At 39.0% G+C, this 17,071-nt stretch overlaps 1 protein-coding gene across 2 annotated transcripts in view; it reads left to right on the top strand.

The window, feature by feature from the left end:
• Positions 1-16,870, top strand: part of ST8SIA1 (ST8 alpha-N-acetyl-neuraminide alpha-2,8-sialyltransferase 1) — a 133,047-nt gene extending 116,177 nt beyond the window's left edge. For both annotated transcript variants that reach the window (XM_004693218.2, XM_012732896.1), the window contains one exon: positions 11,723-16,870. In XM_004693218.2, the coding sequence (XP_004693275.1) occupies positions 11,723-12,209 (487 nt within the window). In that variant the 3' untranslated portion in view covers positions 12,210-16,870. The remainder of the gene's footprint in view (positions 1-11,722) is intronic.
• Positions 16,871-17,071: the final 201 nt, after the last annotated feature.

A 17,071-nucleotide genomic window follows, 5' to 3' on the forward strand; every position in this document is an offset into this window, starting at 1 on the left:
GCCCGCTGCTCCCCTCAGCAGTGTGCTTCGTTGATCTGCCTGTTCTGCTCCTCAGTCTGTCTCTGGTGAAGCCTCTTGCCACCCCTGAGCCTCTGGCCTGTACCCCAGGTCTGTATGTACAAATAAATAAATCTTTAAAAAAAAATTGTGGAATGTTAGAGAGCTGGACTGGGGACAGAGGTTAGGACAACATCAGAAAGAATTTAGGTGTGAATACAGGTCAGCCTGCACTTTTCACATTGACATAGTACTCTAGCCTGTATCTACCAGAGAGTTTGATGCCCTCCAAAATGTTGTGAATTATTCATCAGCTTAAGTTTACATAGTCATTGTTTATTCCAATTCCCCATCTCCTTGAATTACCTTTTGTTTACTTCAGTCTCCTCACCTGCCCTTCTGTGTCTGTGCCCTGTCTCTGATCCACATCATTACAGATGTTGATTAAGACTCCCTTTCCTTGATTTTCCAGAGCACTATTCCCAAAGCATGATGTGTACGTAGCAAATTTTACAGTAGGTTTAAGGTGAGAGAGGAGGCCCTGAAAAATCTGTCAAGCAAAGGACATAAAAATTGAACATCAGACATCTGTTCTTAGAAGTATTTCTGTTACAGGGCAACACAATATGAACTGGGTTGTCTGTCTGTGGGTCCTCACCTGTGCACTTAAATTTCAGCTGTACTGCAGGTACACACAAAAAGGTCAATAATGTGTTTATTTGCAAAGGGGAAAGAAAAAAGAACAACCCTGGGAAAGAGTGAGATACAAGTTAACTAGAGCATCCTACTAGTTCTGCTGACTTGGAACTCCAGTAGCAGACTGAAAACTCAAGGGCCAGGTGACCAGCCACCAGCCACAAGGCCAAGACAGAGCGAGCCCAACATGGCTCCCTCAGACATATCCCCAAAAGTGGTTGCTTAGCTCTGCCTTTGGTCCTCACAGTTTTCCCCTTGGTATTGCTGGGAGTTTTAGTTTCAATATCTGGAGTAGAGAGTGGAGTCCACAAAACTGGAGTAGGAGGTGGAGTCCACAAAACTCTGCAGAGTGCCTTCAGGGCATCCTTTCCCCTTAACATGTCCACTATCAAGTCACTGGGAATGTCCCACTTGTTACAATTCACCTAGTCTCCAGCCCCTCAAGAAGAATTTGCTCCTCATTACTTTCTCTCTTTCACCTTTCATCTCTCTCTCACCTTTCACCTCACCCTTTAGCTGTCTTTGCCTCTAGATTCCTGATAAGTATATGTCACTTACCTCCCTTTTTTACTTTCAGGCCATGTTCTTAAGATTTTGCCTATAAGATGCAAAGCACCCTTTCATTTAAACAGGGAATCCTATTTCCACAGGAAACTCTGATGTCTGATAGACACATATTTTCTACCCAGTTCTTTAGTTCCTAATGTTCATGTGCACATTGAGGGGCACCTTGGAGCTCCCAAACTTGCTTGCTCTAAAGGGGTTCTTCCAACTTACCTCCTTCACATGTCTGAGTCTTCTCTAGCTTCCTCTCACACCCAATTCTGCTCTTTACTAATTGGGGTGCGGAACAGCCAACATCCCTTTTTATGCATATTTCTCTCTGTAACACTAACTTAGAGTAATGAAAGAGAAGGAAAATTTCCAGAGTATGGATGACTTACTATATGTGAGGATTAATGGGAGAAAATTGGGAAGTAGATAAAGAAAACTTTGAGGAAACCTTTACTTGTTAGTTTTCCATTTTGGGGAGACTTCTCTGGTGCAGGATAAGGATAATGAAAAGGAATGGAATAGCAGGACAAAGGACTGTGAGATGTGAGAAGGAGGTGGCAGCCAGGCCAGAGGTGAAGAAGTTCATAAAGGTGGGCGCAATACAATGTCCCCTTAGGGAAAAGCTACCCAGTATCGAGTATTCCAAGTGATGAGTCAGAGTCACAGTGAAAGGAGCTGAAATCCAGAGTCTGCTACATTCCTCCTACTAAACGTCACTAATTTTACAGGGGTGAAGTGGGGAATGGGATCAAAAATTTGGGGGGGGGAAGTGCACTGGACTATGGTGATGGCACATGAGTGATTCGGTGATGGGAAGCCCATGGGGATTACAACTGAGATGGAAAAAGGCACAAAATGATGTAAAAAAGAAAGAAAAAGAAAAAAACCATTATATAAAAAAAAAAAAAAAATACTTAACTGCTTGGTCCTCAGCAGCAGCAAAGGGATGATGCCCTCTTCATGAATTTCTATAAGTCCGAAAAATGATAATATGTATTAAGCAGGAACCTTATAACAAAATTTGTTGGTATTTCTGTAATTTAATTATATGTCTTCTGATTCTTACTTCAGGCTCCAGTAGTGCCATAAATACACAGAGACCCCTATCTGCCACATTTTCTCATCTGCCCCAAAGAGATTTGTGATTCCACCAGTCTCCTTGGAATTTGAGTGTGTTTTAAGGGTTGACCTCAACTTGCTGCCGAAAGGCCAAACCTGCCTTGCGTAATTGGCGTGGCTTTTACTTTTTTTGCCTTTTTAATTTGAAATCCTTTAGATGGAACGGGGAGTCCACTCCCTCTTGTTTGACAAATACCTGGCTGCCTCACGTATCAACCTATACACACAGCTGAGTTTTCTTTCTTTCTTTTTTTTTTTTTTTTAAACAACCTTATGTCTCTGGAACAAACACAGCTTGTCTATCACATTAACAGTTGTGTTTTCAACCCAAGATTACATTGATTTCTACAGCAGTAGCTCCTGCCACTGATAATTTTGGTGTTGCTGCATCTCCAAGTGGTAGCATTTTCTTTATTTCACTTGATCTCACCTCAGTAATACCACTATTGAAAACTTCCCAAACTCTTCTCCTATCGTTACTCCACATTCTTAACAATTTCCTCCCACATCTCTATCCATCTTCCATTTGCTACAACTTTGCCTCCTTCTCCCACAGTTGAAATGCTGAGAAAGTCTGTGTTTTATGTTGGCACTCTGCTCTTTTGGGAGATTTCATGTTTGTATTTGGGTCCAAACTGGCTGGGAGTCTGCCCCTCCAGACCACCTTCTCCTGTTGTTACATATCATGATAAAGGAACCGCAGAAGTTCAAGCCAGCCACCCAGTCTCCAACCTGAAACCAGCCTCCCAACTTGGAAATACAAGTTAACACCTGGCCCAGGCGATGCACTAAATCAGAGTGGATTCTGCCTTGTATGTCTTCCATTTTTCCAGCTGAAGGTCAGCCTTGCTCCTCCCAAACACCAAAGTCAGCTTCTCCCTTCTCCCCAATGTCCTCTGCCTTAAGCCCTCATCATTTCCTCCATGGACTAATGCTTAACAGTTAGTCTCCAGTTTTCCTTATTTGTAAGATCTCAACCTAGGGTGGGAGTGGGTCATTCTTTTCTTTCCTGTGCACCAAGTTAGCCTCATCACCAGCTGCTCCCAAGTATCAAAAGCTCTTAATACTTGAAATTGTTTGCATTTCCTTCCTCAACTCCATGCCTTTGCCCACAACCTCTGTCTCTCAGACAGAAATGCTCTTCTGTTCGGAACTCCCACTTTGCAAATATTTTAAAATTTTGCATTCTTAGGGCATATTAGTTTGCACTATATATGAATGAAATAGCTGGGTATGAAGCATTGTGACAGTCCTGTAAAAATGTTTTCCTCTGGAAGACACACCCATAGGATGACAAGGTATAGAGGAGACAAGTATTGTAAATCACCCAAAAAAAAAAAAAAATTAACATTCGTGGCAGAGGGAAAGGAAGCAACAGCTGGGTAAACAAGCAGCTGTGCAAAGAGACAGGAAAATGATAATGAGCTACCATGAACATGGCAACTGGTCCAGAGTACTAGAAAAACACATAAATAATATGAGGAAATGAGTTAACCCACTGGAAAATTGCTGAAAGATTTCTACAGAAAGTAAATAATAAATAATGCATTCAAATAAAAACTATTACAGAAAAAAAAATCAACAAATTTTCTGTGTAAAGGAACTGACCTTTTAAGTAAGACACAGTATGTTTCAGTTAAATTAGAATGAACATCTGTGACCTTTTTAGTAAATGTTTTTTTATTGTACAGACATTATAATGATGTTAAAAACTCAAAAATAAGACAATTATACCATAATCCTCATTTATTGTTGTGTTTAAGAGAGTAAACATGAACCTCACAGTTGTTGTAATTTGCATGTGTGTCATTACCAAAATATCATGTGACACATAAATATGTTCGTTCACCTTCTAAAGAATGAAAATGTTCCAGATAAGGCTGAAGTTTCTTACTTCCTCCACTGCTCCCCCAGACATAGCCACTGTTCTCAACTTGATATGTATCTCCGACATTTTCCCATTCATTATATACATTCCTGTGTACATCCTTAATATTTTACTACTATTTTTTTATAATTGGTTTTGCTATTTGGTAAGTTAAGTCCTTTATCTTGTTACCCTTTCATCTAAAATTTTATTATTTTGTTTTAAAGATTTATTTATTTGTGTATACAGAACTGGGGTACAGGCCAGAGGCTTAGGGGCGGCGAGAGGCTTCACCAGAGACAGAGTGGGGAACGTAACAGGCAGATCGACGAAGTACACTGCTGAGGGGAGCAGCGGGCGGGTCAGGAGAGGTCTGCCGCGCCATGTGGTCACCTCGGGGCAGGCGGGAATCGAACTCATGCGGAAGTGGCTTTAGCTTCTCAGTGCTGTGCTTTAACCCGCTGCGCCACCAGGGAGAGCCCAATTCTAAAATATTCTAAAATAAAATTTGATGGCTCTAAAATACACATGGAAAGTAAATCAGGATACATACTCATTTCATCTAAAATTTTAGATGAGGGCCCAGCAGTATACTTGGTCAGTCGACCTGTTCTGCTCCCCACTCTGTCTCTGGTGAATTCTCTCACTGCCCCTATGCCTCTGACCTGTACCCCAGTTCTATATGCATACATAAATAAATCTTTTAAAGAAATTTATTTTAGAATAAATGGTAATTTTGAGTGTGGTTGCATTGAACCTATAGATGAATCTGGGGAGAAGCCTTTCAGTATTCAATATTGAAATATTACTTATTTTTAAATAATTTTTAAAAGATATTTATACTTACAAAACTGGGGTACAGGCCAGAGATGTGGTGGGTAAGAGGATTCACCAGAGACAGCATGTGGAGCAGAACGGGCAGATGTACTGAAATACACTGTTGAGGGGAGCAACAGGCAGGTCAGGAGAGGTCTGTCACGTCGTGTGGGTCAGCTTCCTGGCTGGGGATCCATCTCGTGCTGCAGTGACTTTGGAGAGCATCATAATGCTGTGCTTTAGCCCGTTGGGCCACCAGGGAGAGCCCGAAATGTTACTTATTTTTAAGTTTATTTCAAGGTGCTGAGGAGCTTTGCCACTCTTATAAGTGAAATCTTCATTATACTTTTCTAATATGTGTTTGCTGTTATGTGGGGAAGTTTCCAATTCTTTTTAAGACATTATTTTTTAGTGCAATTTTGGGTTCAAAACAAAGTGGAAAGTAAAGAGTTCTCCCTTATATCCCCTACTACCAAACATGCATAGCCACCTCGATTATCAGCATCCTCCACAGGAGTAGTATATTTACTATAATTAATGAGCCTATATTGACACATTATTGTGTCATTGTGACACATCATTGTGACATCATTATGAGGTATATGAAAGTCCCTAGGGACTTTCATGACCTAAGGGTCATGCTTTGTGTTGTTTATTCTGTGGGCTTGGACAAATGTACAATGACAGATGCCTTGAAAATTCTGTGTTCCACCTATATATCCTTCTCCCAACCCCTGGCACTTCCGTGTAAAGTTTTTGTTTTTAAAGGTTTATTTAAAATAAATACAGAACTGGGGTAGAGGCCAGAGGTACAGGGGCGGTGAGAGGATTCACCAGAGACAGAGTGGGGAGCAGAACAGGCAGATAGACAAAGTACACTGCTGAGGGGAGCAACCAGCCGGTCAGCAGAGGTCTGCTGCACCATGTGGATCTCTTCTGGGGCAGGTGGGGATCAAACTCATGAGGAAGTGACTTTAGCTTCTTAGTGCTGTGCTTTAACCCGCTGTGCCAGCAGGGAGCGCCAGTTTTTTGACTATTATATATTTATGGTGATGTGCATTTGATAAAACTAAACTGCTTTATCTTTCTATGATTAAGAAATATTTGATTTGTTTTTTTATCAAAATAATATGTACACATAGACTTAAAAATCAAGTAGCCCGACATTTAAACTGTGAAGCAGCAGTCTCCTAACACTCTCCTAAGTAATGTTCCAGAGCTTTCAATTTCCCTAGCTGATTTTTCTTATTATGCTTCAGAGCAGCATGCTTAATTACATTGTAAAAATTTATCTTCTCATTTAAGGAAAAATGAAAATGAATCTCTCTTAAGGGCTTTACTAACACTCCCTCCCCCTGCCAGGTACACCTACGCATTCCTGACCTCTTAATTCAGGTAAATCACAGTCAAACCAATAATCACCATCGTCATTAGTACTGTTCACATCTGAAGCAAAAGGTCTTTTTCACCTAATTAATATCCTATTCAATTTTTAATTATTTCCTCAGAGCAAATACATGTTTTCTTTGCAACTGTCTTTGGACTCTTGTTAGACCTTCAAGTATTTCATTACTGCCAGAGTGTGAGTCCATCAAGGGCACTTTTTTGATGCCATGGAGACGTTCAGGATCAGTCTTTTTCTCTCACTGGTATATGATTAATGACTTGCTGTGATTAATATCAGCTGTGTGGCTGTTTTCATAGAAGTTTCCTTTATCAGAACCTGTTTGTTGCTTTATTTTTTAATCGCCAATACCTCTTTCTTGCTACCTGAAACTTCATTTTCATAGCATCCTGGTCTGTCTTCATGGATGCAGTAGCTATTAGGATTTTTGAGAAAACGAGTGAGAGATTTTTCAGTTTTCTTGTGCTTCTAGAATGACTTTGGTCTCTTCTGATTTGTGGTTACTCTAATTTGTTCTCGATAAGAGGTTTGGAGCTTCCCACCTCTCTTTTCTCATCCTGCTCTCCGTTCTTGGTGGAGTCTGGGAGCTCTGTGCAGAGAGGAGAGCTGTTGTGGATTTACTCTTAATTGGGGAAGAGGCAAGGTGGCTCTATCTCGAGTGACTCCCAAATGTCATTGTCACTCTCTGCACTCTGCCTGGGAACTAGAAGCCTAACTGCCAGGAATGTATAGTTGAAGAAACCTCCGGAGCTTGGCCCACAACCTGGGCACATACCCTCAGGTGCTGAAAGAGACCGACACCACTCCTGCCCACTGTTGTAATTATCAGTGCAGGATTTGAGAGTTCATCTGGCCTAGATGTCCCTGCTGTAATCTGAGCAGTAACCTTGTTGATTGTTCTAACATGCCCACCTCCTCCAGCTGTTGCTGACTTAGGACACAGAACACTGCCACCTCTCAGAGCCATGCTCAACAAGTTACATTGTAACCTGGTTTCCATCTCTAAGTTTTCTGTCTTATGGCAAAAGCCCAGATTTGAGTAATTACTGAGGCTTTGCCTCCTTTTTTTTGATTTTCAGAAACATCTTTTCGATCCTTTTCCAATTTTGCGATTGTCTCATAAGTTCCATTAGTTTCTTGTTTCCTTTCCAGAGATCTGCCATCAGAGGGGAGCCAGCTGGACCCTGGACTCTCCTGATTCTGTTCGGGTTGCATCTTTATTAGCAACCTGAAGCCAAACATGTTTACATTTTTAGTAATTAGAATTCCTTGTAGAGTAATTGTTTCTGTCCACTTTCACGGCAAAATTGCTAATATATTTGGACTCTATAATTTTATCATTAGAGTATAATTTTATGACTATAAAGCTGTTTGTCATATTTGCTAAGAATACTTTTCAGTTAACCTCTTTGTTTCAAACTGATTTTCATGGTAATGAAATGTCACATATTGACATAATAGAATCTGTTACTAACTTCCTTTGCAGAAAGAATTTTGCAATTATCTCATAAGTTCCATTAGTTTCTTGTTTCCTTTATTTTTGTAATATAAACTTTACATACTTATTTTTCTTGAAATTACTTTGTATACTTCTTAGCAAGTATAAATGTTTTTCTGTCAGATTTCCAAATTTCAAATTCGTAATTTGGATAATTTAACTCACTTAGAAATTTTTCATCAAATTTCTATGATACACATTAAATTCATTTGAAAAGTTGCTATATTTTTATAGCTTCTTCTCTGTTCTGTTGATTTCTTTTTCTCTTTCATATCCATACTCATTATTTATTAAGCATTTATATTTTTAGTCATTGACTGATCTGATTATTTTCTTCTTTTTCAATTATTATTAATAATTTCCCTTTCTCACAGTATGCTTCTATCCTAAGTTAGTTTGTAAAAGTTAAAAGATGGATGAGACTCAAGTCATCAAGGTGTTCAGTCTTAGAGAATATGATCAGTTCATATTAGACATTCAAAAAGGGTGACTTGGTAAACTGAAGGTGGAAGGAAAGAATATATTTAAAAAGGAAAAGCTGGTTGGATCTGATTTATAGGAGAACTTCAAAATAATAAATTCATATATACAAAAGATGTGGGCATATACCCACCAGGGGTGACTGGAGTTTGGAAAGTGGACATGGAGAACAGCTGAGTGTGAGGCCAAAAAGCTGTGGTTTAGTACCAGTCTTTTTTTACAATTTGGGTTGAATGTCATAAAAATTCAATGAAATTTTAAAACCATCCTATTAAAAGCTTGATTAGGATAACATTAAACATACTGAATATAGTGTAAATTATTATTGAATTTAGTTTTTAAATAGTGTCATTTGTTGAAGGATGGAGTAAAGTGATAAAATATAATCTTAAACTGTTTCTATAACAATTTAATAACATGAAAACTGTTGTAAATGTCAGATATTTTTCCTTTACTAAATTAAAAAAATTCAAGGAAAAAAGACTACCCTTTTCGGGCCCTCCCTGTAAAGCCGCTTCCTCATGAGTTCGATTCCCGCCTGCCCCGGAGGTGACCACATGGCGTGGCAGACCTCTCCTGACCCGCCCACTGCTCCCCTCAGCAGTGTACTTCGTCGATCTGCCTGTTCTGCTCCCCACTCTGTCTCTGGTGAATCCTCTCACCCTCCGCATCTCTGGCCTGTACCCCAGTTCTGTATGAATAAATAAATCTTTAAAAAAAAAAAAAAGACTACCCTTTTCAAGAATAATCAGCTTTAAGACAGAGGCATGCAAAATCAATTTTACTGATTTTATTGGAGCTGTCTGTAATTCTTATTACTATATAGTCCACTACGAAAATAGACTAAGTTCCCTCAACTAGTAGTGTCCTGTGGAATAGGCGACTTTCTACCCAGCCATAAGGAAGGAATGGATGCAAGAAAGAACACTATAGAAATAAGCACATTTTCTGGAGTGTTGCTGATGAGTTGAGAACTGAAATGCAGCTCTGAGAACAGTATGAGCATAGGAAGAATGTTCTTTTATTAAGTTCTAACCATGTTTAGAAGACAGAAGACTATCTCCAATGGACATGAAGATGGTGAATGTTTTAAAGAGAGGAGATTCACTCAGAATGTGAGTTCTTTGCAAAGTGTGAAAAACCTTATTGAAAAGAAAAAAAAAAAAAAGGAAGCACTTCTCAGTGCTTAATTGAACAAGGATAAATTTTAAGGCATAATGAATAAGGGTGTCCAGGGATAGGTACAGAGCACTAGACAGTTTATTCTGATGGCTTTGAGCTCTAAAAAAGTATATCCTATGGCCAACTGCACCAGAATCACTTGGGAGTATTGAGTAAAATCTCAGCTCCCTGAATCACTCTCGTCAGAACCCAGGAAGCTGTGATACCAGGTTTTTCTAACTAAAGTTTGAGAACCATGTTTGAAATGAAGTGCAAGTCCCAGTAGTCTACACGTATTGAGAAAGTGTTCATGTTCTCGGAAGAGAGCAGAAGTTGTGGATGGGCAGTGGAGAGAATTAAAGAATTGCTAAGCAGAATCTGGTTTGAAGATGAGAAACAGGCATGTTTGGAGAGGCTCATTTAGCTCCCTTTAAATGTTCTTCAGTGGCTTCTTTAGAATAAAATGATTTCTACCATAAACCCTGTTACCATGTCTCAATTTGTCAGGTCCAGGGAAAATTGCTAGGGCAGACTGCTCAATCAAGGACATGAAGAAAATAAGATTGCTCTTCTTCTAGGCTTGAGAAATACACCTTTTTTGGCAGGCAGAATAGTAACACTGATAGTTAAATAGAATCCTGTGGATTTGTGTATTCAGAATTTTAGTTTCACATATTGTTGATGAGCCCTGCCAGTGAGTCAGGCCAGACATCCCTCTGCTTGAAGTGGCTCAATTCCATTCTTAGATGCTGCTGCTTTATCTAACAAAACCCGAGAGAGACATTTCTTGCATGAAAAAAAAAAAAAAAAAGTTGCCAGGCTCTAGTCTGGCCATTGTCTTTTCTTTTTTCCCTTGAGCTCTATCAGTAGCTTCTTAATTGGTCTCCAAGTTACCATCTTCCTTCCCCAGATCACATTCTATACTACCTGTTACCTTTTGGCACAGGCTGATGGCTAAATACGATTACTTACAATTCATTTAGTAAAAGCTTTTTATACTAACTGATGTGAAGACTCCCCGTGACCATAAAAACAAGTCCAAATTAAAGAGTCTGAAGTTTTTCTCCACATGCTTCATCTCCAACCACTGCTTCCACCACTCTTCCTCACTTTCTGAGAACACTGTGTCCTCATCCTGGTTTAGTAGACCTTACACCCTTGTCTGTGACCAAAGTGTTCCTTCTGGCTTGCCTGTTCGTCTTCCCATTGTTTCCCTGAGGAACTATATTTAAATATTATCCTCTCTCAGTAACTTTTTTAAGCCCTGATTTTTCTCCCAAGGCTCAATTATTTTATTATCTGTACTGTAAGAAGTACTACAGTGCTTCTTACACATAACTGCTGCTGAATTTATAGCATCATATTGTCCTGTTTATACCTGTGGGCCCTCAAATGGACTTCAGTTACTCGAGACCAATTTTGAACAAACTTTGGGTCATTAAATTTTTAATCCCCCAGTGCCTGATACATAAGCTGTATTCCATCATTATTATTTGAGTATATTTGAACCAGAGAGCCTCTCTTTATGTGATACAAACTGAAAGAAGGAAAGATAGCAGAATTATTTGGAGCAGGCCATGTAGGCATCTCAACATCATAATATAATAGTAACAAATCTGTAGTTGTAACACAACACTGACTAATCTGAACACATAAATTCATGGAATTTCATTGAGAAGAAATATCATAAAAACGCTTCTTTTGATTTGCAGAAGAGGAACCCAGTCCTTTACCCATGTCAGAACTTATAAATAGCTTTATCAAGATCCTGGCAACAGTCTCTCTGAATTCATGAGTGTTAAAAACTATTTTTGCATTCTAGGCAAGTAGATTCTGGAAGAGAAAAACAATACACCGTGTACTTTAGTTCAGAGGGGATCCCATTAAGGGATCTTCACCTGCATTTAAGATGGGTTGGGAGAAAGCCAGGCTACATGGATGAGAGATAATTACTAAATTCAAGAAGGATTTTGAATTCAAGTGACATATGTTCATGTTTTTTGGTTTTTTTTTTTTGTTTTTTTGGCTGAGATGTTGTACGTTATTAGTACCAGTAGAAGAACAATAGAGTGGATGTTGATGAATTTCTCTTCTCTAGCTTCAGTGAGCCTCTTTTTGTCTTTCATAGGTTCCAGAACCTGCTGTGGTCCAGAAAGACATTTGTGGACAACATGAAAATCTATAACCACAGTTACATCTATATGCCTGCCTTTTCTATGAAGACAGGAACAGAGCCTTCCCTTCGGGTTTATTATACACTGTCAGATGTTGGTGCCAATCAAACAGTGCTCTTTGCCAACCCCAACTTTCTGCGCAGCATTGGCAAGTTCTGGAAAAACAGGGGAATCCATGCTAAGCGCCTCTCCACAGGACTCTTCCTGGTGAGCGCAGCCCTGGGTCTCTGTGAAGAAGTGTCCATCTATGGCTTCTGGCCCTTCTCTGTGAATATGCATGAGCAACCCATCAGCCACCATTACTACGACAATGTCCTGCCTTTCTCTGGCTTCCATGCCATGCCAGAGGAATTTCTCCAACTCTGGTATCTTCATAAAGTCGGCGCACTGAGAATGCAGTTAGACCCATGTGAGAACAGCTCACTTCAGTCCACTTCCTAGGGACAATGGAAAAAGAAAGAACTGAGCCAGGGTATTTTTGTTAGGTTTTCTACGTCACTTCAGAAGGAAATGGTCAAGTTGTTTCATGAATTTGCATGGACCACTTGGAAAAACAAAACAATCAAACCCCAAGGGAAATGCTACCTTTAATATTGACTTGGAGAATAAATGAGAAATGAAACATCCTAGGGAATATTTTACAACATGCTGTGAATTTGCAACTAATAACATTGCTGCTGAAGCATGGTTCAAATAAAAATGGGTGCATCACAGCCAAGCCTGAATTCTAACTATTGAAGCTGAGGAATGAATCAAAGTTGAATAAAGGAAATGCCAGGGCAAAAAGTGTTACTTATTATCAACACAAACTGGATTACTTAAAAAAACAAACAAACAACCTGTCATATTAAGACTGATATTAGAACCATAGGTTTTTTAAAAATTATTTATTTTTCCCCTATTTAGGGGCAGTGAGTGGGCAATGGGGTAGATTTTTAAAAATCCCTTACTGAGTAATAAGGATACAAAACATTGCAGTTGATTATTGTGATTTGTTGAACCAGGTCTTTGTTACCTATAGTTCCCTCATTTTTTAAATGTTAAATAAGTACTGCTTCCTCCCCCTGTTGTCAAGTCTACTTAGACAATGTGAAGCGTTGTTGAATTTAGACTGTGTTGAATCATTCATTGTCTGGATAACATGAGCCATTTCCCTTCCTCCTTAGAATTTAGGGCATACACTCAATTTTAGGTCTATATTGTGTAAGCCTGTTTGTATTACTGTTATTAGTTTTATGTACAAGAACTACAAGTGTGAGTGCATTATTTATTTGCAAATTGGCTTAATTGTTTTCATAATTTAATGTTCCGAGATGAATGAAGCACAATGAGGTGTAGTTTAGTTTCTAGAAAACAGACTGGAAGGTACATCCCCTTTCTGTCTACCATGGCGTATTCACTCCAAGAGAAAACATTTGCATGCATACATGCAAACACATGCATACAAGCTCACTCCTGCAGCCAGGGAAGCTGAACCCACATTACCTGGTATGGCAAAAACCTGTAAGCACTGTTGGAGAGCTACCAGTGTATTATATACTGCGCACTACGCCTTGATGGAAGTCCGGGCAGCTTATGCATTCCTGCTCCCAATGCGCACACCAGCATGAAATGCAAGCCTTGCCCCCAGTTGCTTACCCAGAATGAGCAGAATTGTTTTCCCCCTTCTAACTCCCACCAGCTCCCACCTGAGTGGACCCTGCATGAGCATGGTCACACCAGGCATGGTTCATACAAGTAAAAGGGTATGAATTAGTAACTATTTATAACAGGTAGGAATACTTAGAAAAACTGTTGTATTCTGCTTGTACACACTGTAAGGAATTAGAAGCTAATTCCTCACTTCAGCCCACTTCCTAGGAACAATGGAAAAAGAAAGAACTGAGCCAGGGTACTTTGTTAGTTTTTTCTATGTGACTCCAAAAGGAAATGGTCAAGTTGGAATTACTATTAGAAACTAATTCCTTACAGTGCTCCCTGTATGGCAAAGGAAAAACCCCTCCTTGTCTTTTTGCTTTGGGAGGCTTTTATCTAAAGGGAGACTCTAGAAATGTATTTCTTGTTTTAGGTGTCACTAAAATTTATGTAAGTTCTAACTGATTTCTAATGGTACAAACTCAGTATACCATGTAGATTAAAACAGGTGGCAGTTTTTGGTGGATTAACTTAAAAGATATCAAGATATACACTGTTAAAATACACAATTTCTAAATAGGATTAAACATTGAGGTTAATAGAAACAGTAGAAGTTAACATATGACTCACTGATAATAACACCGATTAAATTTTAGAATTTGAGTTTTAATTGTGTGCATAACTGATTTGCTGTCTGGATCCTATATGGTGACAAAATTGTAATAAGGCTGTACATGAGTTGACCATGTTAAATATTCACTCTGTAACCTAAATGTTTCCTTTTTGGGTTCTCTTTATTATTTAATAATTTAAAAGGAATATATTTAAACCTGTATCTCTGTAGAAGGGCTGAGGCAGAACACATAGAAATGTTGATGAAAGTTACCTTTAAAATTGTTAAAAGGTAATCAATGAGCTGAAAATGGTACATTTTGTTCAGTTTCCTGGGATAGATTTATACATTGAACTTGTTCAAAATTTAGCCTATAAATTGATGACTTCTAAAAAAAATACAGAAATGGGCCAAACTGTTTAGGTCAGTACTTCTCAACTGGGGTGATTTCCCTTCCTCATTCGGTGATATTTGCCAATGTCTGGAGACAGTCTTGACTGGTATTTTGATTTGGAAGGTGCTGTTGGCATCTGGTGGATAGAGACCAGAGATCCTGCTAAATACCCTACAGTGCCTAGGGTAGCCTATGATAACAGCTTAAATTGGTACTGAAAATTTTTAGAATTTGAGTTTTAATTCTCTGTGCCACACAGTCTCAAATGTTAGTGATGCTAAGGTTTAGAAACCCTGGACTAGACCAAAGTGATATTTTGGTTGTTCGCATTTGTCCTCAAGGAAGGATATACATACTTGTCCATGCCATTCACTGTCATGATCATGTTTTCTTAAAGAAAATTACAATTTGATATTTCCTTATAGTGATAACTCATAGGTATGCCATACGTATTTCCTTTTCTGTGTGATTGAAAGACAGGTGTATTCAAACCCCGTGTGTATGTGTGTGTGTAATGTAAGGTTACACATCTCCATCCTTATTTAAATATACGTGTTTCTAAGAGAGGGTCTCCCCAAGATTACCTTGATGAGGACTCGAATACTCAATAGAGAATTTGAATGCTTAACTCCCATTATTTTATTTTCTTGATCTGAAATTTAGAAATTCACAACTGAGGCTCAAAACTTTGTCAAATTTCATCAATTACATTTTAATATTTAAGGTTCAGCTCAGATGATATTGAGGTGACAGGAGACACTTTCAATAAAATATTTGATCACCCTCAGTGCAACTACCAGAGAGGAGAGCACCCTCTAACATGAGTTTTAATTTTTAAATTGCTTTTTATAAACAAAGATTAGTTTGTTGCATCTGGACAAGAGAGAAGGTGAAGAGAACGAAAATAAGTCTTGGCTGAACTTTAAATTTCTTTAGCCTCAATCTGAGAATTGTTTTGATGTTAAGGATCATGACTAAAGATGACCTTTGTTGAATTTTAATTATACCTCAGTAAAATTTATATGGGTAAGATGATTGTGGCATTCCATAAGAAAGTAAAGTAATTTTTCATATGGGAGCTCTTTATGTGAAAGTGGACAATGTGTATATTTTATTTACATGGAGTATTTGACCACAAGCTTATACAACATTGTGTTGAAGTGTTCTGTGGATTTTGTTTATCTAAAGCGTATGTGTAGCTGTTTTAACAAAGGAAAGCAATTCAAAACAATCCAAAAGACCCAAAATAGCAGGTACTTAGGCAATCTACTGTGACTTTGTAGTGGCTTCTACAGACCCTACAATTCGGCTTTAAACATCTACATGGACAATTACTGGAGAAACCCTGAGATTCTGAATTTGCCAAAAATATTTATCACTTAGTCAAAAACTTTACAGAAGTGTCATAGACAATTCCAGATAGAAAACATATCAATAACATCTCTTGTCAGAAACTGGGGTGGTTTTATTATAAGCAGCTTTCTGGTTTGTTTGTTTGTTTGGAAAATCAGCATCTATGGCTGTAATTTCTATGTTTAGAGCTATTGCTTTTGTGAAGTTTTTCACTGACAAATCCTTGTCAGAGGGACCCAAGAAGGAAAAAAGACAACAGTTAACTGAAAATTTTGGGAAATTCCTGTTGAGTTATAAAAACCACCACAGCAAGGTCATATCTGCTATTTGTGGAATTCCACAGATGAAGAGCTTTATAAGTTTGGTGGGAAATTAAAGACAAACATGGAGGAATAAGAAAGAAGATCAAGTCTATGCTTTTTATTTCTTCATCTTTCCAGAGCAGAGGTCCATTTAGGTTATATCTCTTGTCAGCATTCATCATGCAACAGGACAGATGTGGGTAAACAGCTCTGAGGTAACTGCTGCTTTGGGTAAAGCCTCTGCCAAGGTCAGCAGTGACTGTCATTAATGTAATTAGCAATTATGCCATGGTGTGTTGGGGAGGATGAGGCAAAAAGGGAAGGAGAGAACAGTCCATCTCCCATGAGCTCAACATATAAGGAGAGAGGCATCTCTCCCCTTGACCTTGTCTTTCCACTTATGCCTATTTCTGTCCACCACCAGAGAAAATGTCCTGGCTTTGGAATTGACCTGGTAGCCATGTAACTAGAGAACTGATACATTAATTTGCTGAGAAGATTAAATTTTTACACTGCCTCAGTTTTTTATACCCTTGTTTTGGGCATAAACCAGAGTGCGCTCTAAATTTAGGTGTCCAGGACAGAGTTCTTGTCTCTCTGACCTAATTATGTCCTGGACAGTGACTGTTAAAACTAGAGCTGGGCCCTCCCTGGTGGCACAGTGGGTTGGGATCCAGCACTGCAAGCTGGCTGCAGCCACTTCAGTGCAAGCTCAAATCCCGCCCGGATGTGATCCAACATGGCACAGCAGACCTCTCCTGACCTCCCCGCTGCACCCCTCGGCAGTGTACCTCGACAATCTGCCTGTTCTAAGCCTCACTCTGTCTCTGGTGAAGCCTCTCACCACACCCTACACCTCTGGCTTGTACCCTAGTTCTGAGATGAATGAATAAATCTTAAAAAAAAAAATATAGGGCTCCTCCCACCCCTATAAATTTCAGTGAGCTTGTCTCAGTTCCTGAGGCTAGGGAGATACCACATATTCTCTGCCCGCTTTGAAAGCTCT

Source organism: Condylura cristata, unplaced genomic scaffold (assembly GCF_000260355.1).
Source record: "Condylura cristata isolate star-nosed mole 26May11 unplaced genomic scaffold, ConCri1.0 scaffold00036, whole genome shotgun sequence".
NCBI lineage: Eukaryota > Metazoa > Chordata > Mammalia > Eulipotyphla > Talpidae > Condylura > Condylura cristata.